Source organism: Poeciliopsis prolifica, unplaced genomic scaffold (genome assembly GCF_027474105.1).
Source record: "Poeciliopsis prolifica strain line A6 unplaced genomic scaffold, Auburn_PproV2 SCAFFOLD009, whole genome shotgun sequence".
Lineage (NCBI taxonomy): Eukaryota > Metazoa > Chordata > Actinopteri > Cyprinodontiformes > Poeciliidae > Poeciliopsis > Poeciliopsis prolifica.
In genome coordinates, this window is record NW_026562384.1 from 13395461 (window position 1) to 13418113 (window position 22653).

The 22653-nt window shown below is 42.8% G+C and overlaps 3 protein-coding genes across 7 annotated transcripts; 2 read left to right on the plus strand and 1 right to left on the minus strand.

The window, feature by feature from the left end:
* The first annotated feature begins 48 nt into the window (after positions 1-48).
* On the plus strand, positions 49-3308 carry ttc9c (tetratricopeptide repeat domain 9C). 2 transcript variants are annotated; one of them, XM_055034363.1, is made up of 4 exons: positions 49-113; positions 869-1223; positions 1325-1507; positions 2725-3308. In XM_055034363.1, the coding sequence occupies exons 2-4, from the start codon at positions 890-892 to the stop codon at positions 2880-2882; spliced, it is 675 nt and encodes a 224-aa protein (XP_054890338.1). In that variant the 5' UTR covers positions 49-113; positions 869-889; the 3' UTR covers positions 2883-3308. The 2 variants fall into 2 exon arrangements, with proteins under 2 accessions (XP_054890338.1, XP_054890336.1); XM_055034361.1 differs by having other exon boundaries at positions 77-189.
* si:ch211-168f7.5 (mucin-5AC) lies at positions 3300-22311 on the minus strand. 4 transcript variants are annotated; one of them, XM_055034360.1, is made up of 4 exons: positions 21917-22311; positions 9332-9551; positions 8706-8954; positions 3300-8014 (listed from the first exon to the last, which is right to left on the minus strand). In XM_055034360.1, exons 2-4 carry the CDS (start codon positions 9528-9530, stop codon positions 5505-5507), a joined length of 2958 nt encoding a protein of 985 aa, XP_054890335.1. In that variant the 5' UTR covers positions 9531-9551; positions 21917-22311; the 3' UTR covers positions 3300-5504. The 4 variants fall into 4 exon arrangements, with proteins under 4 accessions (XP_054890335.1, XP_054890332.1, XP_054890333.1 ...); XM_055034357.1 differs by lacking the exon at positions 21917-22311 and adding an exon at positions 17609-18168; XM_055034358.1 differs by lacking the exon at positions 21917-22311 and adding an exon at positions 12149-12377.
* Positions 20222-21915, plus strand: map1lc3cl (microtubule-associated protein 1 light chain 3 gamma, like). Its single transcript, XM_055034364.1, has 4 exons — positions 20222-20489; positions 20598-20653; positions 20732-20838; positions 21160-21915. Exons 1-4 carry the CDS (start codon positions 20432-20434, stop codon positions 21347-21349), a joined length of 411 nt encoding a protein of 136 aa, XP_054890339.1. The 5' UTR covers positions 20222-20431; the 3' UTR covers positions 21350-21915.
* Positions 22312-22653: the final 342 nt, after the last annotated feature.

Consider the following 22653-nt stretch of genomic DNA (forward strand, 5'->3'; position numbering starts at 1 on the left):
AACACTAAAACTCAAAGGACAAGAAATGTGGACAACCAACACGAGAGGGCAGCATCACGATTACCTGTAGTGACAGAGTGCAGAAGAAGAAGAAAAGCCGGAAGCAAAAATAGGTAGACTGGCGAGCTAAAATATGTTTGTCATTTTATATAAATAAGTTTTTCTTTGCATTTTAATTATCACGATAAGGTAAGCTGATTCAATTGATGTTACTCGCCAGTCTATTGAAATATAAATATTCTTGGAGATAGGAGTGAGGAGCCGAAGCTAGCATGTGAACACTAACTCAATTAGCTGTAATGGCAAACCGTTAAAATACGTTAAGGTTTTCTTTTACTGGTTACGAGGAAAATGACCCGGATTGAAATGATTAAAGGAACCTAAACAGAGGATTTGTTCACACACACAATGTGTATAAATGCATTCTGCTTGAGTTACATTTCTACTGTTTCCTTTATACGTTATCACGAGTCAATGCCAATGTTATGCTACTGGAGTTAACTGGTGCAGTGCACTGCCCTGATTGGTAGTGGGTGCTTTAATTCCGGTTAAGGTCATGAATTAATGCAGTGATAGATTTTTACCCAAAAAGACGGGAAGGAATGTTTAAAGGGGATTCATTTTCACTTTGATATACAATATTCTTTTTCTTTGATACATTTTGTATGTGTTGTCTGTATCTTGATTGGGCGGAACAATAAGAGTATACTATAAAGGAGTGGTAAGATTTATTTATTTTTATTTTAACTAAGCGCTATGATCACACAGTATTATTGGTGACAAAAAGAAATCAAACTTTAGTTTAATGGTTGTCTAACTATTTCTCTTTAAAGAAAGTGATTAAACACGTCTCTTCCTCCTCTCACAGCTGACCAGCAGCACAGCAGAGATGGAGGCTTTTGAACCAGGCGATGATCCTGATGTGCAGGGGGCAGAGGCAGTAGAAGCAGGTCCTGCTGGACACAGCGAGACTTCTGCCAAGCCTGTTTCAGTTTTGCTGGAAGAGGCAGTCCAGTTCAAAACTAAAGGAAATACTTTCTACAAGCAGAAAAACATTCGCTCTGCCATTGGCCATTACCACCGCGCCCTGCTGGTGCTCCGAGGCCTCGACTCCACTGTGATGGCACCAGTGAAAGGGTTTGGACCTGAGAAACCTCCTCTCACACTGGAACAGGAGACTTTGCTTAGAAACACACAAGTTGACTGCTACAACAACCTAGCTGGTATATAAACATCAGGCCTAAATAAAGCCAGTAGCTTGTACAGGTTCAGCGTTTCAGCCGGAGAGATGGATGTATAGTTGAAGTCCTTTTGTGTCTTTTAGCCTGTTTGCTGCAGAAACAGAAGGTGGATTCCACTCGGGTCCTGGAGTACAGCCTGCGGGTGCTTCAGTGGCAGCCAGGCAACCTAAAGGCACTGTACCGGGCGGGGGTGGCCACGCTGGAGATGGGAGATGCACAGACAGCCAAACAATACCTCACCCAGGTCTGCAAAGAGCAACCAAATGGTAGGAATGGAGCCAGGGTGAGAGATTTAGCCACAGCAGCTTTAGAACTCTGATGAATGATCACTTATCAATAACTATCAGCACTTTAGAGTGGATTAGGATGATGCAAGAGACACTAAACATGGTTGCATTAAAACCAGAGGTAACACTTACTAATATATATAAAAAAGCTCAGGCTTAAAAAAAGGAAATCTAAGCTTCATTCACTAAAATAGAAGGCTAATTTCATAGAGAGTCTGGGAAGATGTGAAGAGAATAAAAATACCAATACTTCAATGAGGAGAAGAGAGAATGACCACAGAAATGAAATAATGAATCTGATTCTTTGGCTTTTAACTCTATATAGTGGAAGTTTAGTCATGACATTGCCTCATTAACCAATGTCAAATAAAATCACTGGTTTAAAATGCTTGCCATATCTTATAGTTACCATCTTAAACCTTACAAGTGAGTTTTTATCCATAAAAGGCACGTTTTCTTACTCAAGTCAAACTGTGGAGGGAAAAAAGTTGATTATATTTAAGGTTGTTAGTTTTTTCACTTCTGATGAAAGTAAATTAAAAGCTAACCTTAACCAAGAAAGGGAAATTTTTACTTACAGTTCAAAGCCAGTAAGCCATTATACCCAGGGCTCTTCAAAAGTATTCATAACCCTCAAACTTTTTCACAAGTTTATTAGAGCGGTATAGTGGTATTAACTTTGGAATCAGCTAATATCTGTTTGATAAGTAAAACATGGCTGCTATGAACAACCAATGTTTATTTCCGTCTTGTTGCTGTTTGTGTCTCTGGAAAGAGAGCAGAACATGTTGACCAGGTGGAATTAGTCTGGTCATGTAATAGTGATGCAGAAAAGGATTGTGGGTTATTTAACAAAAGAAGAGAAATAATGTCAGTGTTGTAGTCAATGTAAGTTTTTCCTTCGCCTTCACATTTATGTGCTAGTTTGTGTCGGTTTTTGACATTAAATTCCTATAAAATATTTATACATTGCTATCTTGTGTTACAGATAGCAATGTAAAGAAATTAAATCAAATACTTTTCTTTGAGTCTGTAAATGAAAAAATGCAAATAATTTCCATACTACATTTAAATAAAAAAAATCCTAGTTTGAATTCAATCATTGTTTGACTGATTTGATTTTACTGGATGTTTGGTCTGATTTCGTCTTGTGAGATAACAGGTCATCCTGAAATTGCTTTTATTTTCTTCCACAGATGCTAATGTGAGGAAGCACCTGCAGAGGGCAGAAGAGAAGCTAAACCGAGAGCTGCAGAAAGAGAGAGCCATGTATCAGGGCATGTTCTCCTCCAGCTCAAAGGAAGGCACAGTGGAGAGAGTTAACCCGCCAAACAGAGCCGGTGATGGAGTTTAGATGGACTCGGTGTGCCAAACGAAACCTCAACCTCTGACAGGCTGGACCACCTGAGAGGAAGATACACTTGTTGAACCGTAATGCCGCCAGGTTTTTGTGAGTTTGAAGGAGGAATAGGAATGTAAAGGTTTCTGCAGATTACAGATCGCGGGAAAGCAACGAGCAGGACAGTAAACATGTCATGGCTGAAAATAGAAAAGAGGACAGAAGAGTTAGTTTCCTAGCAACATGAAAATGAAGAAAGTCAAGTAATCTGTGCTCATGAACGTCAAAGTGACTCTTTATGCACTACCAAAATGCCTCTATGATTGTCTCTTCAGTAACAGGAATGTTGGTTTTCGAGTTTTCCTGAAATGTTTTATTTAAAAATCTAGTTGTGTGTTTTTTTGTTTTTCTTTTTCAAATAAAATACACATATTTTAGACACACCATTTATCAGCTTATTTTATTTATCATATGCCACAAATTATAGTCATACAATTCTTCATTATTTTAATAATTCCATATTCATTTCAAAGTCCTGAGCAAAATATCAAGTTAAAGAGTATTTGCCTGGTTTTGGTCATCATCTGGCCAATATGATTGTACTTCAGAGGCTGTATTGCCAATTATTAAAGAATATCACGTCCTCAAAACAGCTATTATCACTGAACGAGTCACAGAGCAGCATGCAGAGCGGGGAGTATGTGCGCACACATTCATTCTCATGGTTACAGTGGAGATGGAGCATTATGCAACTAAGCTTTTTATAGCCAAGAATGAGTTAATATTCAGAATGATGAACCTGAACTACAGAAGCTTCCCAGAGTTGATTTTTTTCCCGTCTGATTTTGTTGAAACATCAAAAACCTCCAGTAAAAACACCTATTTAAAATATTGTATATTTCCTCCATTGCATTGTTTTTTTTAAGAAATAGTTATTCGGTCAGTATTCACAAAGATATGAATTGGTTATTCAGACAAATCTCGGCAAAGATGCGTTAATATTTTCATTGCAGTAGCACAGTTCTATTCTAAAACATATGAAAAAAACATTCTTTATTGTGATTCACTTTATTAAGTACTACTGTTAAATTATGCTTTTTGTAAATCATCTCTGAATTTTACTTTGAAGTTTACAGTTTGAAACTTAAAGGTTTGTTCAAATCAATGCTGGTCCATTTCTTGGTTTCCCTAAAAATTAAAGCATAAATCATTTTATACTAATTTTTATTTTACGCCAATCAAGTGTTCTAAGAGCCTCTTATTGCAAATGTGTCACTTTTTTTCTAAATCAGAAACGCAAAATGATTTGTGAGTTTTTTTTTTATTTATTTTACCAGCTCAACAAATTAATCTTGCAATATTTTTGTGAAAAGCATAAACATAAAATACATAAAATAGTTTTATTGGCTTGTTTTATTAAAGGAAAGCCATTGAGTTTCCAAATATCTTTGGTCGTTCCACTGATTTTTACTTTCTGAACTTCTCAGCAAAAGGAAAGGATTTGGGTAACTTGTTCTTTGAAAACAAAAATCTCAATCTTTTGCTTTATTTAGTTAAATCAACTAAATGCAGGTTTGGGTGCAGCCAGATTTGCTTTGGAGTTAAAGTCACCAAATAATTACTAACAAGAAAGCAAAAATTCTGATTGTTGTATAATCTAACAATGTATTTTAATGTGTTTCATTAAAATACATGAATTTGTTCAAATTTATAACAAATAGTTTATCTGTATCAGCTGCCTAAAACAGCTGGACAAATATGCATCTTTCTTCTCCAATAAATATATTCAATTTAAATGTTTGGTATGAAATTGTGCTGCTGCAATAAAAGTTTTACTCACTGTTACCAGGAGTCCCAACAAATAAGTTTACTGATCCAAAAACCAAGCCGCGTTTCCGTTTACCATATAATTGTGCAACTTGACATTTTGAAAATAAATGTACTTAATAGAAACATCAATTTTGAACAAACTCATTTGTTGAGAAGTTTTGCCACTACGATTTTTTTGGTCATATCAAAATTGGTTTATGTCACAAAACTGAAACAGATAGTTTATTCGCATCACACCAGTCACACGATAAAAAGCTAATGTTCCAACCGGCGCAAAGAAGAAGAAGAAGAGGAGGAGGAAGTGGTTGGATGATCAAGGTGCGGGAGGTTTTTATATCATGAGTTATGTGAACAAACTTATCCATGTGTGATTTTAATTGCCATTCTTATTTAGCGGGATAAATAAGAAAGAGTGTTAACCTCCAATGGTAGTGTTAACCATTGGAGGTGTTTTTTTGATATTCGCAGAATATCAAAGGTTCCGCAAACATTTGTAATGGAAACGCAGCTACTCTGAGCTTCAAAGTAACCCATTAGCATTTTGTCACTTTTTCCTTTACTTTGTGAGGATATCAAAAGTTTGGTTCAAATTTACCAGATTATTAGTAGAGGGAATGAAGATATTGTAATGGCAAGTTGGAAGGACTTCATGTGCCAGAGAGGACCTTTCAGGTAGATCCTAAAGGCAGCATCAGAGTTCTGAATAATCAGCAAACGAAACTAGATGGCACTTTCTTTACATCAGATATAATGCTAAGCACAAACGGTGTTTTGAATGTAACATGAGGTTCGTTGGCTGTACAAGTGTCACTTCTTGGATGGCTTTCGTTTGAGACTCAGAGACCTCATGGAGCCGAACACCTTCCTCCCCAGATCCCTCAGCGACCGAGAGCGCTGCAGCGGCAGGCGTGGAGGAGGGGAGGGGGAAAACGACGGCGAGGACAGAGACGAGAGCGACTGGCAGCTGCCCTCCAGGCTCTGGGAGCGAGACAGGTTGAAGAGGCTGGCGGTGGAGGACAGTCGCTTGTCTTCTTCCTTGGCTCTCAGCAGCCTGACGCCTTCGTCTCTGCTTGTGCCACCCTGCGCTACATCGAAGGAGGAGACCCAATGGCCCCTCTTCGCCAGCTCCTCCCTGTGGCTCCGAGGCACCAGAAGACCCTGGGACTCACTCCTGAACAGAGCCCTCCTGGAGAGCCGGAGGCTGGAGCTGCGTCTCTCCCCGTCCTCCTTCCCTCTCGACCTGGAGAAGACAGGAGAGTGGTCAACCTTTGGCTTCCTGTCGGAGGATCCCTTGGCTCGTCGGGGCTCCCTCCTCCAGCTTCCCATGTTCCCCCTGCTCCAGCCATATCCATACTCAGCTCTGTCCATCTCCTCCTTCTCGGTCTCAGACTCTTTCCTCCACAAACGTCCCTCAAAGCCCCTCCATAGTTTGCTGGAGGACTTCCTGGGTGTGTGCGCTGCCTCCTCGGCCCAAACGGAGCTGTAGTCCTCTCTCCTGGCGTAGCTGCTCACAGTAGCGGCCCTAACCAGCTTATGGGAGGCGTGTTTCCCCCTGTAGAGCCCATCTCTCTCCAGCTTCTTCCACCTGCTTCCATCCTCTCCTCCTCCCCCACTATGTCGGAGTGAGCCACCTCTTGGTTGGAGTCCTCCATGCTCCCAAGAGGAGGCTCGGTTGTTGTGTGGAAGGGAGCACTGGAAAGGCGAATCCCGTCGGAAAACTGAGAGCGGGGTGGCCCCCATAGGTGACGGCTTGAGGGGGCGAGGAGGAGAGCGAGCCCTTGGGGTGGGGTGTGAAGCTGGGGAGGAGGCAGTGGAGGAGGGAAGATCAGACGGAGAAGGAATGTGCTGGTAGTGGCATTGTGAGGAATACTGAGGAGGGGGAGGGATGTGGATGGACTGGTATGGGTGAATGGGACTGTTGGAGTGTGAGAGAGGAGGGGTGAGGCTGGCCTGAGACTGGGGGGAGTGGGTGACACTGAGGGAGAGCTGAATCGGCCGCTGTGGGGTGGTTTCCATCAGCCTGCCGTAGTCAAGCGATGGATCCCTCTGCGGAGTCAGGTGTGTTTTACTGTGGCCCCTCACCACACCCGCAGGATCTGTTTGGAAGCAGTCGATATCCAGCTCCACACCTTGCTCCATCAGTCCCACCACCACGGCCCGAGACAGACCCGAGAGGCGCGAGATCTCCCCCACCATGGGGGAGTCTTCACTCAGCTTGGGACTGGAGCAGGACTCTTGGATCAAGCTGCTGCGCTGCGATCCAGGAGCCGATCCCGTGTTTGACACAAAAACTGGCTGTCCCACCTCAGGCGGAGCGCCGGTGCTCCAATCCAGTGACCGACAGAAGGAAGATGACCCAAATCCGGGAGTGGCTCCTGAGCTCGGCGGGACTTCCAGGGAACTGCGGTGGCTCAGGCTGCTCGGACAAGTTGAAATCCGAGAACGAGATCTGACTCCTGCGGTGGGAGTGGCAGATGACAGAGACTTGCAAGACGCAGCTGAAGTCATGTTCACATCACTCTTTATGGCTCCACTGCTGCTGCTTTTGGCTGCGTCGGCGGGTCCCCGGTTAGAGTTCAACCCTGGAGCCAAGTTCAAGTTGAGGTTGAGATGCAAATTGATGCTTAAATCTTCTCCGGTCGCTGAAGGGAGATTACCCAGGTTGATTGAATTCCTGGTGGCCTTTTTCCCCATAGCGCTGAGGCTGACTCTGGCTGAGTTTCCCAGCAGGGACTTGCAAGGAGTGGTGCTGCCACCCAGCTGGGTGGAGGGTGTATTACGGCTCTCAAAGGCAGCTAGAGATTGGGTGGAGCCATGACTTTTTCCAGGAGTACAAGGAACTCTCTGCGGGATTGGAGCAGGAGCAGCAGGCGACGTGAGATCGGAGGTGGAGGAGTTCACCTGCTGGTGGTACTGGCAAGCCAGGCGAGCGATGTACTGCTCCAGCTGGGTGACAGAGGCCGGAGTGGGAGGCTGCTGAGGCAGGAGAGGGGCAGCGTCAGGCTTCGCTTCTGCCGCCTCGTCGTCTTGAACTCCTTCAGAAGTTGTGGAGGATGATTGTTCTTGGTTCAGGGAGGTAAAGAGGGGGCTCTGGAGGGCGACGGCGTGCAGCGGGCTCGGAAAAGAGTAGACCTCTTTGGTTCGACGAGACACCAGGTCTGTGCAGTAGCAGGGGTCCAACTGGGGCTTCAACTGCACAGAGAAGGGGGATGAAGAGGGATTGAGAAGGGGGATGATGAAGGAAACCAGGGAGTCACCGACCACCGAGCAAAGATCAGACAGAAAGCTGAGACCAGAGGCATCAATCTCCTGAACAGCTGTAAAGACAAGAAGAAAAACATGAATAAATACAGTTTTATAGTTTTCAGTTAAATCATCCAGATTGTAGCAGATATAAGATAGCGATAACTTTAGATTGAGATTTTAAATTCAGCTAACTTTCCTCTGATACCTCTAATAAAGTTCAGTGCAACCTCAGAAGCCTCTTCGCTAGCAAAAGACAAATCTACATTTTCTGTGAAGGCCTCAGAGGTTTGCTAGAGAACAGGCGGGAGAGTCTTTGACCAGGACAATTATGGCAGAAAGGATTAATCGGATTAATTGTGATGAATCTAATTTAGTAACTGATTCATTGTTACCTGGAGAATAGAGACTAAAACATCTGATTTCCTGAAGGAGCAACTCACTCAGTCATTGAGCCAAAACAATTTAGCTGCAGGCGTATCGTTTGCTATGAATAATCAAGCAGACCCTGAAAAATGCTGTCATTGTATTTTAAGCAATAATATGTTTATTTTAGTATTTAAAAAGTTATTAATTTTAATGAAAAGTCTTCAGTGGTTTTCTAAAAATAATAGCAGAATGTGTCCATTTTTTTTTGTCCAGTAAATTAATTAATAGTGAAAATAATCAGTAGAATAATCGATTACTGCACTACTATGTGTTTGCCTATCACATAAAAAGGTCAAGGAGCATGCATATTTTTTGCAAGACCCTGTAAAAGTTCACCTGGATCATCTGGAGCAGGTGCAGTCGGATCCTCTGCTGGTTCAGTTTCCTCCGAGTTGCCGTCCGTCGCAGGACGCTGCAGCTGCACAACACCTTCTGGCCACAGGGTGTCAGTGTTGTCAGCAGAAGCAGAAACTTGTTCCCACGACTTTAAGGGTCTGGCAGGGGTCAGAGGTCCAACATGGGCAGCTTCACTGGACACGGAGTAGCAGGAGTCCGACAGAGAGCTCCCACTCACAGAGTAGAAACCTTAAAAATAGAAAAAGGCCGTTCTTACCTGTTTAAGATTTGAATAAAGAGCCATCACCCGGAGATACCGAAACGTTATTAAAATTCCCAACAGCAGGGTGCGCACTGACTGCTTCACGAAGAAGTGTGAGAGAGGGCCAGTGTTTATGACTTTTTAAACAGAGTGACAAAGACAGTCAAATAAAATAGTAGAAACTGAACAAGTCAGGGCCAAGTCACTCAGAGTTCAAGTAAATAAACCTAAAAAAAAAAAAAAAAAAGACTGGTTAATGTTTAATGGGAAATCTTTCACCTTCTATATGAGAAGGTGACAAACCGTCGGTCATTATCTCCCACTTCTGCGGCCGACAGGGTGTGTGTTTTGTGTGTGTGTTTACCTGAACTGGGTCTGGAGTCGCTGTCCAGGTGAACCACGCCGCTGGAGTCCGGGGTCGGAGGGGAGAGGAGATCTGAGGAGGCGTCCCAGGAGAGAGTGGACCACCGGGAGTAACTCCCCCTGCCAGATGAGGACTGGACGGTCACATCCCCCGAGTTACTGAGACACTCCTCTGGGCTGCTCTGACAGCGTGACCCCATTGTGTTTGAGGGGGAGGCAGCCTGAAAAACACAAAAAACAAAACAAAATGAGATTAGTTGCTTCGAAGGAGCCAGGCTGTCTTGTAATCTTTTAAAGTGGTCCTAATCAATAGTTGTTCAGGCGTTTTGAAACTTTTTTCCCCTCCTTTTGCCCTCATTTTCTGATCTGAACTATGACAACATATCGTGCAACACGTAGCCAGGAAGCCGAAGAAAGACCTGTGAGACCTGAGGAAGCTTTTAGTACAAACTTACACCCGACAAAAAGCAGGTTAACTTTAAATAAAATTCAGTTTTCAATTCCTTCTGACCCATTTAGGTGCCAGAAAAAGCTTTAAACTGTTTTAAACTTTTAAAGGGCCACCCTGTAAGTCAGAGCGGAGAATTGGTGCTGAACAAGAAACACTCTCAATTAAATTAGTGTTCACATGTATCTGGCTGTACGCTTCCTATCAGCGTTCCAGATAATTGGATGTGTCATCTTCCCTTAAAAACTGGTTCAAACATGTCAGGCAGCCTTTTACACACACGGTAAGAGTTTCGTCTCCAGAGAAATACAAAATCAGCTTTTCACACCAGCATAACAAATAAAAATCAGCAGGATTAAATAGCGTAGTATCTTGCAAATGTATGAATCCCTGAATCAGTTTTAGAAAGAGCATCAACCACAAGTATGGCAGCTTTTCTCCTCCGGGAGCTGCTGGCTGAAAGCCGGGAAGAGACTGCAGGTTTTTATACAGGCGAGTGGATAGACTGAACATGGCCTGATGGTTACAGTGTACCTGTAAGACAGGGGTCCCCAAAGTCGGCCCTCGAGGGCCCGCATCCTGCATGTTTCAGTTTTCTCCTGGGTGGTAGTGACAACATTTTCAGCATGTCAATGTTCTTCTTAGCCCTCATTTGATCCAGGTCCGTTAAGTCCACTTCCTCCCCGCCACCCCCAGCTTACATTGGTTCGTTATTACTCGATTGATTGTAAGAATAATCTATAGATTACTCGGTCACTAAATTATTCGTTTACAACAGCCCTATTATCCATACTTCAAAACACTGAAAAAACTTGACCGAAAGGTACAGGCAGAAGCATAAGGCCTGTCAAATTAAACTACCTGTTCATAAATCATTTAAATATATCAAAAACACAGTTTTTATACAAATAAAATCACTGAACAGAAATATAAAAATGAAAGAAACGATACAAAACAGATACAACGCAATTTGAAGTTATTTATCCTCATAACTGTTAAATATTTTCTTTGATTACTCTTCATTCAATTTTTTGGTCACTCATAATGAAGAATAGCATGAGGCTGTGATTCCAGCTAAAGATATTTCCAAAACATTTTGGAAATATTTTTAATATATTTAAATATGAATATATTCTAAAAAAAAATTATCTGAAATTTAAAAATTTCAGATTTTTTTTGTTTCAGATTAAAAAAAATACATTTTTTTTTATCCGAAAAGAAAAACAAACTAGAAGTCATGTACAGTTTTCCCTTTACTTCATTCAACTATTTTATATGTGTTGTGGGTCAACTATGTAAAATCACAATAAAATACTGTGAAAAGAAAATGACTGACTACTATAGACAAAAACAATGAATTAAGTATGAACATTTGCAAACAATATTCCTGAGAAACTTCAATAAACAGAGGAAATAATGACCAATCGGAGAAACTGGCTGGTTTCTGCTTCACCTTCTGAGGCTTGAAACTGAGGAAACGCTCCTCCACTGGTCAATGCACTCAGGATGCACAGATCTGTGAGAAGGGACATGTTGGACCATTTCTCCATGTTGGACCATGTCTCCATGCTGGACCATGTCTCCATGTTGGACCATGTCTCCATGTTGGACCATTTCTCCATGTTGGACCATGTCTCCATGCTGGACCATGTCTCCATGTTGGACCATGTCTCCATGTTGGACCATGTCTCTGATGAGGTCACTCCACTCTCAGCAGAACAAGCAGCAATAACAGCTGTCGGGTCAGCAAAGTGCCTCCATTTACCAGATTAGTAATAGCTCACTAGAGTAAACCCCCCTCACCCTCCAAGTCCCAGACCCAGGCGGGGCGGGATGAGTCCAATCGAGCCCAAACAAGAGCGACACTGTGAGTGGTTACCGAGGAAACAATACAGGTAGTGACTCACTGCTGGGGTGACGGGAGACGAGGGGCGGCTGTGGGTGTGTGGGGGGCTTTCAGCGGATAATGGGAGAGGACAGATGATGTAACAAAGAGCAGTCAGAGTGGCAGAAGGGAAGGAGGAGGGGAAAAAGTGGGTGAAAGAATGTCAGACTCTGATCCAGCTCAGGTTTACCCCCCAGCTCCTCTTATCGCTTTGCTCGCAGATCTTTATGTGACCAAAACCAGAGCGAGGGACATGGAGGAAAGAAAAAAAAAAAAAAGAGTGAGTCACTGAGTGAGTGAAGGCAGAGCAGGGAGGAAGCGAGGGAAGGAGGGAGGAAAGGAGGGAAGAAAGGAGGGAAGGAGCGGTTGCCGGGCGAGGAGAGAAGGGCATCCTGAAGGACCCCCCACCTCCCCCAGACAAATAATCCCCACCGCCATCTCTCCCACTTCTCCAACATCCTCAGAGCCCGCTGCCCCCGACTCACCATAGCTACAGCTCTGCAACTCTTGCTCGCTTCTCCTCCCACACAGACTCAGAGCCGCGCAGCGTGCAGGCCCGAAATATTTCCCTCATCCTCAGCCTGGATCCAAGCGCTCCCTTCCCACCCGAGCCGTGGATGCACATCTGAGCCTGAGCTCTGAAAGAACCCATTAGGATGTGCACAGAACCGTCCTGATGCACTGCGCGCTGTGGGGTATGATGTTACACAGTGATCAGATTATAAGACAGCAGAGGAATAGCAGGTCGGCTCTGAGCGCGGTAACATGATATCACTTCATGTGAGGGAGGAGCTCAGCTCCCCTTTGGAGCAATTTGCAGAAAACGCGCGGGTCGATTGGACAATAAAGCAGCTGCACACGCAATCCACCTCCTCCTAACAGGTGCATGACGTCACCGGCGACACAGCCTGAAGAAGAGCAATCACAACGATGATGATGCTGTCGCAGGACGGAGCGAGCCTCTTTTGTTTTTGTTGTTTTGTAACTTCCATGCAGCGTGTTATTTATTGTTTCATGCATTATTAATGTCAGATCGGAATATGAAGGCGGCCCACGCTGCGTCTCTGCGTTCAGGCTGCAAACCGAGAACCTGCAAGGATGTTTCAGAGCTGCTCTGTTAGCTGCAGAGATCCCCCCGCAAATCCCCCCAAAACCCCCCAGAGGCAAAAAATATGAGAGACAAAAGACGACTCACTCCACAAGTCAGAGTAATGTCCCTCCCATGCAAGGGGACACTTTACAATTTCTCGTTTTACGATGCAAAACCCTCAGTAGAAGCACAAAAAGCAGAACTGAGACACAGGACTTTATCCCACAATTATCCCTACAACTGGTTTGTTGTTCCGATTAAATGTTGCACATTAAAATCATTTGCTCCAATTTCACACATATTCAGTGTATGTGGAGAAGAAAATGCCGTCAACTCTTGAAAACCTGAGGAAAAGACCTGAATTGTTACAAACATGTCTTTATCATCGCCATGTCTGGAAACATAATTATCCAATTCATATCCAGGACAGAATTTAGACAAAGTTTATAGACGTCTACAAGACACTGTAATAACATACTGACATGATGTGTGTGCATGTTTCCTGAGTGCAAAGCTAATAATTCCCAATAATTTCTGCATGCAAAGTCGAGAAATATGTTAAAGAAAATGAATACATGCAAAAACAAGGCAGTGAGGTCATGTAATCGTTATGAAGATTAAATGCTGATTCATCCAGCATGGAGGATGAAGTCGGGTTAAAACTGGCTTCAGTAGCTTTTACTCAGTCAGCCTGGTAGTGAGATGTGCTCAGGAATGAAGCTCATTCATTTATAAGGCTTTTGCTAAACTATTGAAAGAATGGCTTGCTGATTTAAACTCCTGTCAACACTAAAGAAACTGCATCTGTTGTGTTGTATTGCTTATTTTCATGGTATTGTCTCCATTCTCCAGGCAGTAATGTTTCATTGTTTTCTGTTCAGTCCAGCCTTGCATGTTTGTCTCATATTCTTGTATTTGTTTGCTTTTTTACCATCATTGTCAAAGGACTACAGGTGAAAAACTCATTATTGTGGGTAAAAATAAAGAGCATTTGTAAAATATATGGATGGCAACAAATGTTTTCAAATCTTAAAACCTTAAATTGTTCATTTTCTATCTTGAAAAACTTTGTGCTCACAAATAAAACCTGCAGTTCCTGCAAGACTTTTTGTTGCCACAGTGGCTTTGGATTTTAACTTCAAGGTCTCATTTCTTTTAGAAATGCAGGAACAAAAACTGTTTCCACAAGAGCAACTGCTTTAAAGGGAAAGTTCATCCTTCTCACTTTCAAAAATCTAACCCAGTCCTCCTGCAGCAGTGGGGGGAAGGCTCAGTGTTGACCTTTAACCTTTGGAATCTCAGAGCCACACATCCATTTGGCGTATTTCTTTCAGAAAAGAAAAACAAATTGTTTTGTGTTTACAAAAAACGGTAGTTACTCTGCTGCAGTAGGTCATCATCTATGTGTGTTTATTCTGTTTTGCACACATATGCTTCCTGTAAGTTGATTTTATATCAGTATAAGTTTTGTATTTTTGTTTTTTGGGGGGGATTTCTGCTTTTAAATTGAAGATTTTCCCTTTAAAGTGAGTGAATTTGCATTTCATCCAATGCAAATGAAGAGAGACAGCAGCATGCTCCCTTCTTCTCTCTGTGTGCGTAATCTTCGGAGGCAACGCTTATTTTTGCACACAGAACAGCGACAATGAGGATCCCACCTCGGCCTTGACACCCATTTCAAAGACGAGAAGAGCTGCTTCAAGCTGGTATCAAGTGAGAAGAAGTCAACAGATAAGAAGCACGTTTCAGTCACAAAACGAACGCACATTTCCTTCCTTCCACAGCGTTGTTTTGGAACAAAGCTATTCTTTCCTCCAGACCAAAAAACCTGGAGGAAATAAGATTATTTTGAAAAGCCACAGATTACAGCATACACTAAATGATAGAGACAAATCTGCCACTGCTGCACTTTAAATCTCCTTCTTCTCTGTAATTTATTTTCACCTAATTATGGTCCTCTCTTGCGACAATCGCAACCGTTTTTATTCCCGTTCATGCAAACGTTGCATACATGCGGGGAAAGGGCCTGACGGGGGGCAAAGGGCAGAGAGCCAGGCTGCTCTGCCCGGCCAGCAGCTCCCCTTCGGAGGTGAGAATGAGAGCTGCCGCCCGGCCTCCCCGCAGGATCCCTCCGCACCACAGGCGGGGAGGGAGGGGGAACTACGGAGAAGATGTTGGCCGGTGGGCGGCGAGGAAGGCTGCACAGGAGGAGACGAGCTTCCATCCAGATGCCCACTCTCAGATTGCAGTTTTCCGTTCTCGCACTGTTCAGAAATCGAGCTTCGAGATGCGACTTTATCGTAACGTTGCAGCCATAAGCAGCGCTCTGCAGAGGAGACCTCATGTTTATGTGTATCAGTATTCTGCAGGCCGCTGACTAATGTGACTCACTGTGTAATAACAGTTTGTTCAAAGTGACCGTGATGAAGTATCAGCTGCTCAGAGTAACGCTATTTATTGTAGCCACCGGCGGCTGATTTCATATCTAAAAAGAGAAACCTGCAAACACGGCGCGGAGCTGTAATGTCGTTGCTTTGTCAGATCCAGAGATAATCCGGAGATAATCCGTGACGAACTGATCCACCACATCCACTGCTGTCTAATTGTATCCTTTCTGAGGTTCAGCCACAAAGATGGCAGCCCTGATGGTGAATTTGGTCATGAACAGGAAGATCCCTGCATGGAAATCTTTTCATAGAACTCGGCCACTTTGCAGAGCAGGAAGTTCCCCAAGCGAGAACAGAAACAAGTGAATTTGTTACTGATTAATCTGCCTGAGCTGTTGCTAAAAAAATGAAAATTAAAAATGCTTGGAATTTTGTCCTGGGAATGAATCGATCGCTGGAAGCAATCCAAAGGTTTTTTCTCTGGGTTGCAGAGATACGCTTTATGTCCAACACGGTGAACTCAGAACAAAAACAAAACACATAAATCGAGGTTATTCCTGTTTTTTGTGACGTCATCCATGTTTAAAAGAAGGATATCACAAAACAAGAAGAGGCAATAGCATTTCAGAACCATACAATAAAGGCAGTAGAAGTTACTTTTAAAAAACTTACCGATAATTTAAAAAAAAACAACATAAAAGTTTATTTTCTAAAGTAAAGCATGAATAATTGCCTTTGAGCTACAAAATATAAGTAAAATATGCAATTGTGACATTACATCTGAGGATATCTGTTGCAAATAACCCATGTTTCTCATTTATCTCTATCTATTATCATGAGGTTCTCATCACTCTCCATGACCTTTAATAAATCTGTGTCGATGTGGACAAACGGCCGTGAAAGTTCAACCAGGCGCAGAGCGCAAACACACGGCGCCTGGAATACAAATAACAGATATCTACCAAAGCTTTATGACTGCAAACTGATATTGTGATGCAACATATTGTAGCTTTGAATACCTGCTTGCTTTTTATTTTAGAATAAAAGTCAGACGTTTGCCTTGACATCAAGAAATCAACCAAAAGTCAAATTTTTTAACATTTTACAGGCGACGTCTCCATATGTTTAACTCGAGATTTTTCTGCAAAAATCCACCATCATCAGCAAAACTGATGTCTGTAATAATTTACTGCAGGGCGAGGATGATACACGGACAGATTCCTGTCCTGCTCGTTCTCAACACAAAAACAGCAGCTTTTATTCCAGGCCGAGGTTTGGAGGAAAAGGGAAACAATTTAACATTTTTATGTAACGTCAAGAAAACGGAGCGAAACTTTGAAGTTCAAGGAAAATGACACGTTGTTTCCAACATTTTTTTTTACAAACAAAAACCTGAAAAGTGTGGCTTGCGTTTGTCCTCCGAATGCGTCTGTGTGAGATTTAATCTCCAGCTGTTCTGCAAAAGGCTTTGGAGGTTTTTGGAGAACAGACAGCGTCTTCATGATGCCAAGGAACATAGAAGGTCATTTAGAAAGAGAACTAACACCTGAACACACAATCCCTGCAAGATCCTGGAGGAAAACCTGTTAGAGGTTTCAAAAGACCAGAGAGTAAAGTGGAGATTCACCTTCCGGCGGAACGAACACACATGTCCTCGTTGATTCCTCGAAAGCTACTGTAACGCAACTTGTAGCTGCATCAGTCCTGAAGCAAATGACTGGCTTGTTACCAGATCTCTGCAGAGCTGAATGTTATGCTGGTGACAGGACTCAGCCATTTGGTTCAGGCGTGCTGGATCAGGGTGTTAAACCTCAATCAGTGCCGACAGACGCTTTCCCTCCAATATGACAGAGAGCAGGTCATCTTGCATTGGAAAAAAAAGCAGCATTTTTGAGTTTTTATATGTGCAAAGCTGATAGAGACAAAACCCAAAAAGCTGACAGTGAATGGACTCAGAGGGGCTGCAAACACAAATACCCAACACAAGGTTTTTATGTAATCAGTGGCGGTTTTTTCATCACTTCACAGTTACGCATCACTTTGTTTTGGTCTATTAGATAATTGTCTGTTCTTTTTTTTTTTTTTGCAAAGAACTTGATGTTTAAAATCAGTTTGGCCATAAAGCTGTAATGATCTGGAAACTGCTGAGTGATGGATAAATCTAAGTGACCTTTAGAGTCGACATGGACCAGCAGGGTCGACCTTGAAGCTGGTTCTGGTTCCCCTGACCTAAATGACATTTTCTCCATGCGACCGTCACTCCATCTAACAACCAGCCTCCATGCTCGGATGAGCTTTGGCTCGGTCTCAATCAACCGGCTCCGCTACGCTCCGGGCGCAGCCTCGAACCCGCCCACTGAGCCGCAGAGGGACCGGCTCCTTGGCAGATCACCGCCAACTCGCATTCATATTTAATAACCCCGTCATGTCGCCACCCGGGCTCCGAGCTGACAGACGCGCTGACTGACCTGTTGCCTGCGGGATGTCGCAGAGCCGCGCTCGGTGTCCGACGCGGCGCTCTGCGCCTCCTCCGCCCGCGGCTCCCTCAGCGCGCCGTCCACCATCTCCAGCTGTTTGCGCCGGAGCACCTCCAGCTCCAGAACCCCCGCCAGCGTCGCTCTGAGGCGCTCTCCGATGCGGACCCGCTCGGTGCCCGACCAGAGCGAGTTCACGCAGCCGCGGCGGGCGGCCATCCCGGGAGGCGGCGGCGGCAGGAATGAGGCGTCGGAGCGGGATTTACGGCGCAGCTCCGGGTCGAACCACGCAACTCCGGACGAACGACGCTAACATCGCTATAACTGGCTGGAATAATTGACTCTGTCCATCAGTGCAGAGCTTCAGGCAGCTCTCACCTCTACTGCAGCCAAACTGGAACCAATCAGTCCAAACCCTCAGCGACTCGCTCCGCACGTCAGTCCCGGGCTGGACTCTCCTCTGACATCCTCCGGTGTCCCTACCAGCCCGCTGGACTCCGTGCGCTGCGTCCCCAATGAGACAATGCAACAGACTGAGAGGGGAGATAGATACATGTGGGAGCTGGCGGCGGAGAGGAGGAGCCACTGGTCCGGACCTGCGCACGGATTGGACGGACGGGATTTTCGAACGGACGCACAGAAACCGCTCCGCATGTCCGACTGTACTGTGCAGGAATTTGACCACAATGTTTTATTGTAAACAACTAAGTGAACAGTTTGGAGAATCTGTTTGCTCTTTGTTATTGTGTACTAATGATTTGACTATACCTCCCCTCAGCGGTGGAGTCTGATGAAAACTGTTCTCTACACCTGGCTGGATGACGCGTTTTCAGTCTCGATTAAATCTAAAAACCTTTAAAGATTGTTTTGTGGAAAACACAACGTGCATGTACGCCGTGAAGTCAGGAAAATTGTACATTTTCTGAAAAGTGTGGCATGCATTTGTATGCTCTGATTAGAGGCACTCCATGACACCAAAACATGGCTCATCTGTTTGACATAAACTTCTAAGCGTTTATTGAAGTTTCTATAACCTCCTGACCTTCAGGTGTTTGTGCGTTTTTTTTCCTCTGAGTTGTTTTTTTCAAATCTCAGACAAAATTTAGACAAAGTTTAAAGCTGCCAATAAAATACTTAAACAACACAGCAGCAGGATTTGAAACAAAGTGTATAAATGTATCATTTGAAAGAAAATCGAAACATTTTTTAAAAGTAGAGACAAGAAACTACGATACAAAAATGAAATAAAATCTCAAGATGGAATCTGACACGGAAGTTATCGATCTGAACTTGGTATCAATATTACCGATACTCGATCCACCAACTTCCACCTGACCAATGACGGCGTCGGTGGGAAAGAGACTTTAAATCTATCAGTTCATTAATAATAATAATAATAATAATAATAATAATAATAATAATAATAATAATAATAATAATAATAATAATAATAATAATAATAATAATAAATGTTGTGAGTATTTTAATTTGCCTTAATTCACACGACGAATACCAACCATGGCAAAAGTGAATCCAAAGGCGGCTCGTGCTTAGACAGCAGGTCCGTTTATCATCCCAGTCACTGGGAACAACGTTATTCCGATGCACTGCTGACCCCTAGTGGTCAGTTGGGGAATAGTTTGACAACACTATTTCTATTTCCCTTTTATTCTATTTTATTTCATTTGCTGCTTTCTGGCCTGAAGCTCTGCCCATTGTCAACGTCTTTGTAATTAAATAATTGAGCTTTAATCAGTCATTAAATATGATTGAAGCTCCCTGAGTTATGTCTCAATATTATTACCAGTTGAACTTTCCTAGAGCTCCTAAGTATATAAATTCAGCCTAAACTATTTAATTGAGAAGTTAAATCTATTTAGAAGTAGAAAAAAACCCTTTTCATCTAATCTAACATTCCTGAGTTTTAATTGTGCTGTATTATTTTTATAAACTCACAGAAAGAAAATGTTTTCTTGTGCGCTTTAAATGCAAAATTTGAAAGAACAAGTGGATTGTTCGGGTGTTATTGTGTGAATAATTTATTGATGATAAAAGTGAAGCAAGAAATCCTACATGAGAGCAAATCGCAACTAACTTTGTTCGCAATTTCAACCAGCAGAGGGCGGTGTTTCACCACGACAAACCATCTGATTGGAGCTCTGTGTCCTTTGCTGTCTTCTTTTGTCTCTCTGAAATGAACGTCTGGCCATATTAGCATAGACGCAATGAAAATACACAAGTTAATCTTTATGTGATGGAAAATGTTGCATCTTAGTTTGTTAAGTATAATAAATATTAAATCCCAGTGAGAGTCTTTGATGACGCTAGGAAATAGATTTTTAAAAATTCTCCATACGTCTTCACTGATTTAGCTCAGCTACTTTGAAAAGAGAGGCAGGAAATTTACCAAAAGCTGCTTCTACAAAGTATCAGCCCAGGACAGCTGAATACAAATAGATGCCACGCTTTCAGATTTTTAAAAACGGACTTGCGGAGGTTAAAAGGTCAAGAGTTGTCAGCTTCAGGAGGTTTTTCTGGTTGTTCAAGAAGTTTCTTCAGTCGTCTCGTCGGGCTGCCTAAATTATGCTGTTCTTCTTGTGTGCCTGAAAAGCAGTTTTCAAATCTCACGCTGAAGTGAAAATGCTCCGTTGCAGGACAGTGTGAGTCTCTGCGTCCTCACCCGCCAGGACCAGGACCTCATCTTTGGACTCCTCCCTGCACTGCGGCTATAAAACCTCGGCGGTCTCTGCAGCTCGCTGAGGTTCGCTTGCTTCCAACCATTGGCCTTTCCAAAACCGTCCCAAACGACGAGCAAACATGGCTCCTTTTGAGAAATCCATGGAGATGACGCCCTTCAAGCAGAGGAAATGCCTCGGTAAGACTCTCCTAACTCTGTCGCATCGGTTCATAACCCCAAACTCTGCACATGCTGCTCGGATGATGGTTTAAATTGTGTGAAATAATCTTTCTCATTTGTATCTAGCCACGAGAAAAGATGAAGTGTGCAATATTCTGTCTAAATTCCCCAACAAGCTGCCAGTGAGTTGAAATTTTCCACATATAACTCACGTTTTTTGAGATGTTCTTTCTCACCGTTGGTTGCATTTTTTTGCTCAGGTGATTGTTGAACGTTACATCAGAGAGAAAAGCCTCCCGCTGCTGGACAAGACAAAGTTTCTGGTTCCCTTTGAGCTAACGTTGGGTCAGTTCCTCTGCCTTCTCAGGTAAACCTTCGTTGTTACGGTGCAGCGCCTGCTGAATGTCACCTAACAATCAAACTTAAATGGCATTGAAATTCAAAAAGACTTTATTGATACAAAGGGAAATAAAATGCTGTTGTAGCCTGTTTAATTAAAGAGTTGTTGTAGGTGGTGGTTTTCAAACCGGCTCATTTTCCAGACACCAAAAAAAATATTAAATTATTACCAAAAAACAGCAAGGTGTTTTTTTTTTAGTGTGTGGGCTGGTTTTAGAATCAGTTGAGACCTAAATGTAAGCGTAACAGATCTCCTTTACCTCTAACCTTTCTGCTTCTTTTTCCTCAGGAACAAGATCGCTCTGGACCAGACCCAGAATCTGTTCCTCCTGGTGGCAGAGCGGAGCATGTCCTGCATGTCCTCCAGCATGGGGGACATCTACTCCCGCTTCAGAGACGCTGACGGCTTCCTGTACATCACCTACGCCTCTCAGGAGGCGTTTGGAGCGCCTCGGTCAGACGACAAGCCGCCTCACTGAGGCGGATTTGAACGAAATGAACTGAAATCAAAAACTGAGCCACACGAGTCACATTTTTGAAATCCAGCACTGCTGCTGCACACCTCACATCCGCCTACCTCAATAAACTCTCAAAGACCTCGTCTCCAACTTCGCTGACAATAGAGGTCAACGCGATGAAGACTCCAGCCAAAACCTACATAATGTGGACAAACATTTTGTTTTTAATTGAAAAATCTCTCTTTGATTTTTTTTAACCCATGTTCAAATTATATAAAATGATTGTACTTTGTAATGTTTTTTTCTCTCTGTTAAATGTGTGTTCTTGCATTTTACACTCTATTGCAACGTCAGCTCATTATGAATCCATCTAAAGCCACCAAACTGTCTCCTGTCTGAGCACTTATTTCTTCTTTCGATTCCCTTTTCATTTAAGAAATATACTTCCTCCGCTTCCCTCGAAGAATGTGAATCCCTCCCTCAGACTCATTATTTAGCACAGAAGCGCTTTTAGGTCTATGTTTGTGCGGTTCTGATGTGTTCTGGGTCCAAAGCACCAAAAATATATTAACATTTCATCCTACTGACCGGGTGTCTTGTTGTTTTGTATCCTCACTGCCACATTTGTTGCCAGGTTTGTTGAATTTGACATGATACCTGATTTTATAGGATTTGCTTCTGTGTTCGTCTCAGGTTGGCTTCACTCAGGTTCACTGCATTTATCCTGAGGAGAAAATCAAGTTGGTGGTTAACGTCACTAAATAAAATGCAATGAATGACTTTAAATAAACAACAGAGCACCAGCAAAATGAATACATATACAGCTCTGGAGAAAACAAAGAGACCACTGAAACTTATCAGCTTCTCTGCTTTACTTTGTATAGGTCTATGTTTGAGTAAAGTGAACATTGTACTGACAACATGTCCATGAAGTTCCAAACAAAAATTTAATATTTATTTGCTGAAAATGAGGAATGGTCAAAATGACAAAAAAAAAAAAAAAAAAAGATGCTTTCAGGCCTCAAATAATGCAAAGAAAACAAGTTCATATTCATTTAGAAACAACAATATGAATGTTTTAACTCAGGAAGAGCTCAGAAATTAATGTTTGGTGGAAAAACCAGGAGGTTTTCAATGGGGTTCAATGCAATGGGATCTTCATTTTTCACAGAACTGTATATACTTTATATATATATATATATATATATATATATATATGAGAGACATTTTTCAGAGAAAAGCTTGTTTTTACAACCATAAGACTTAATTGCACAGAAAAAGATCTGTGATCTGTTCTGACATGAAATCAAAGTGCTTGGAAGCAA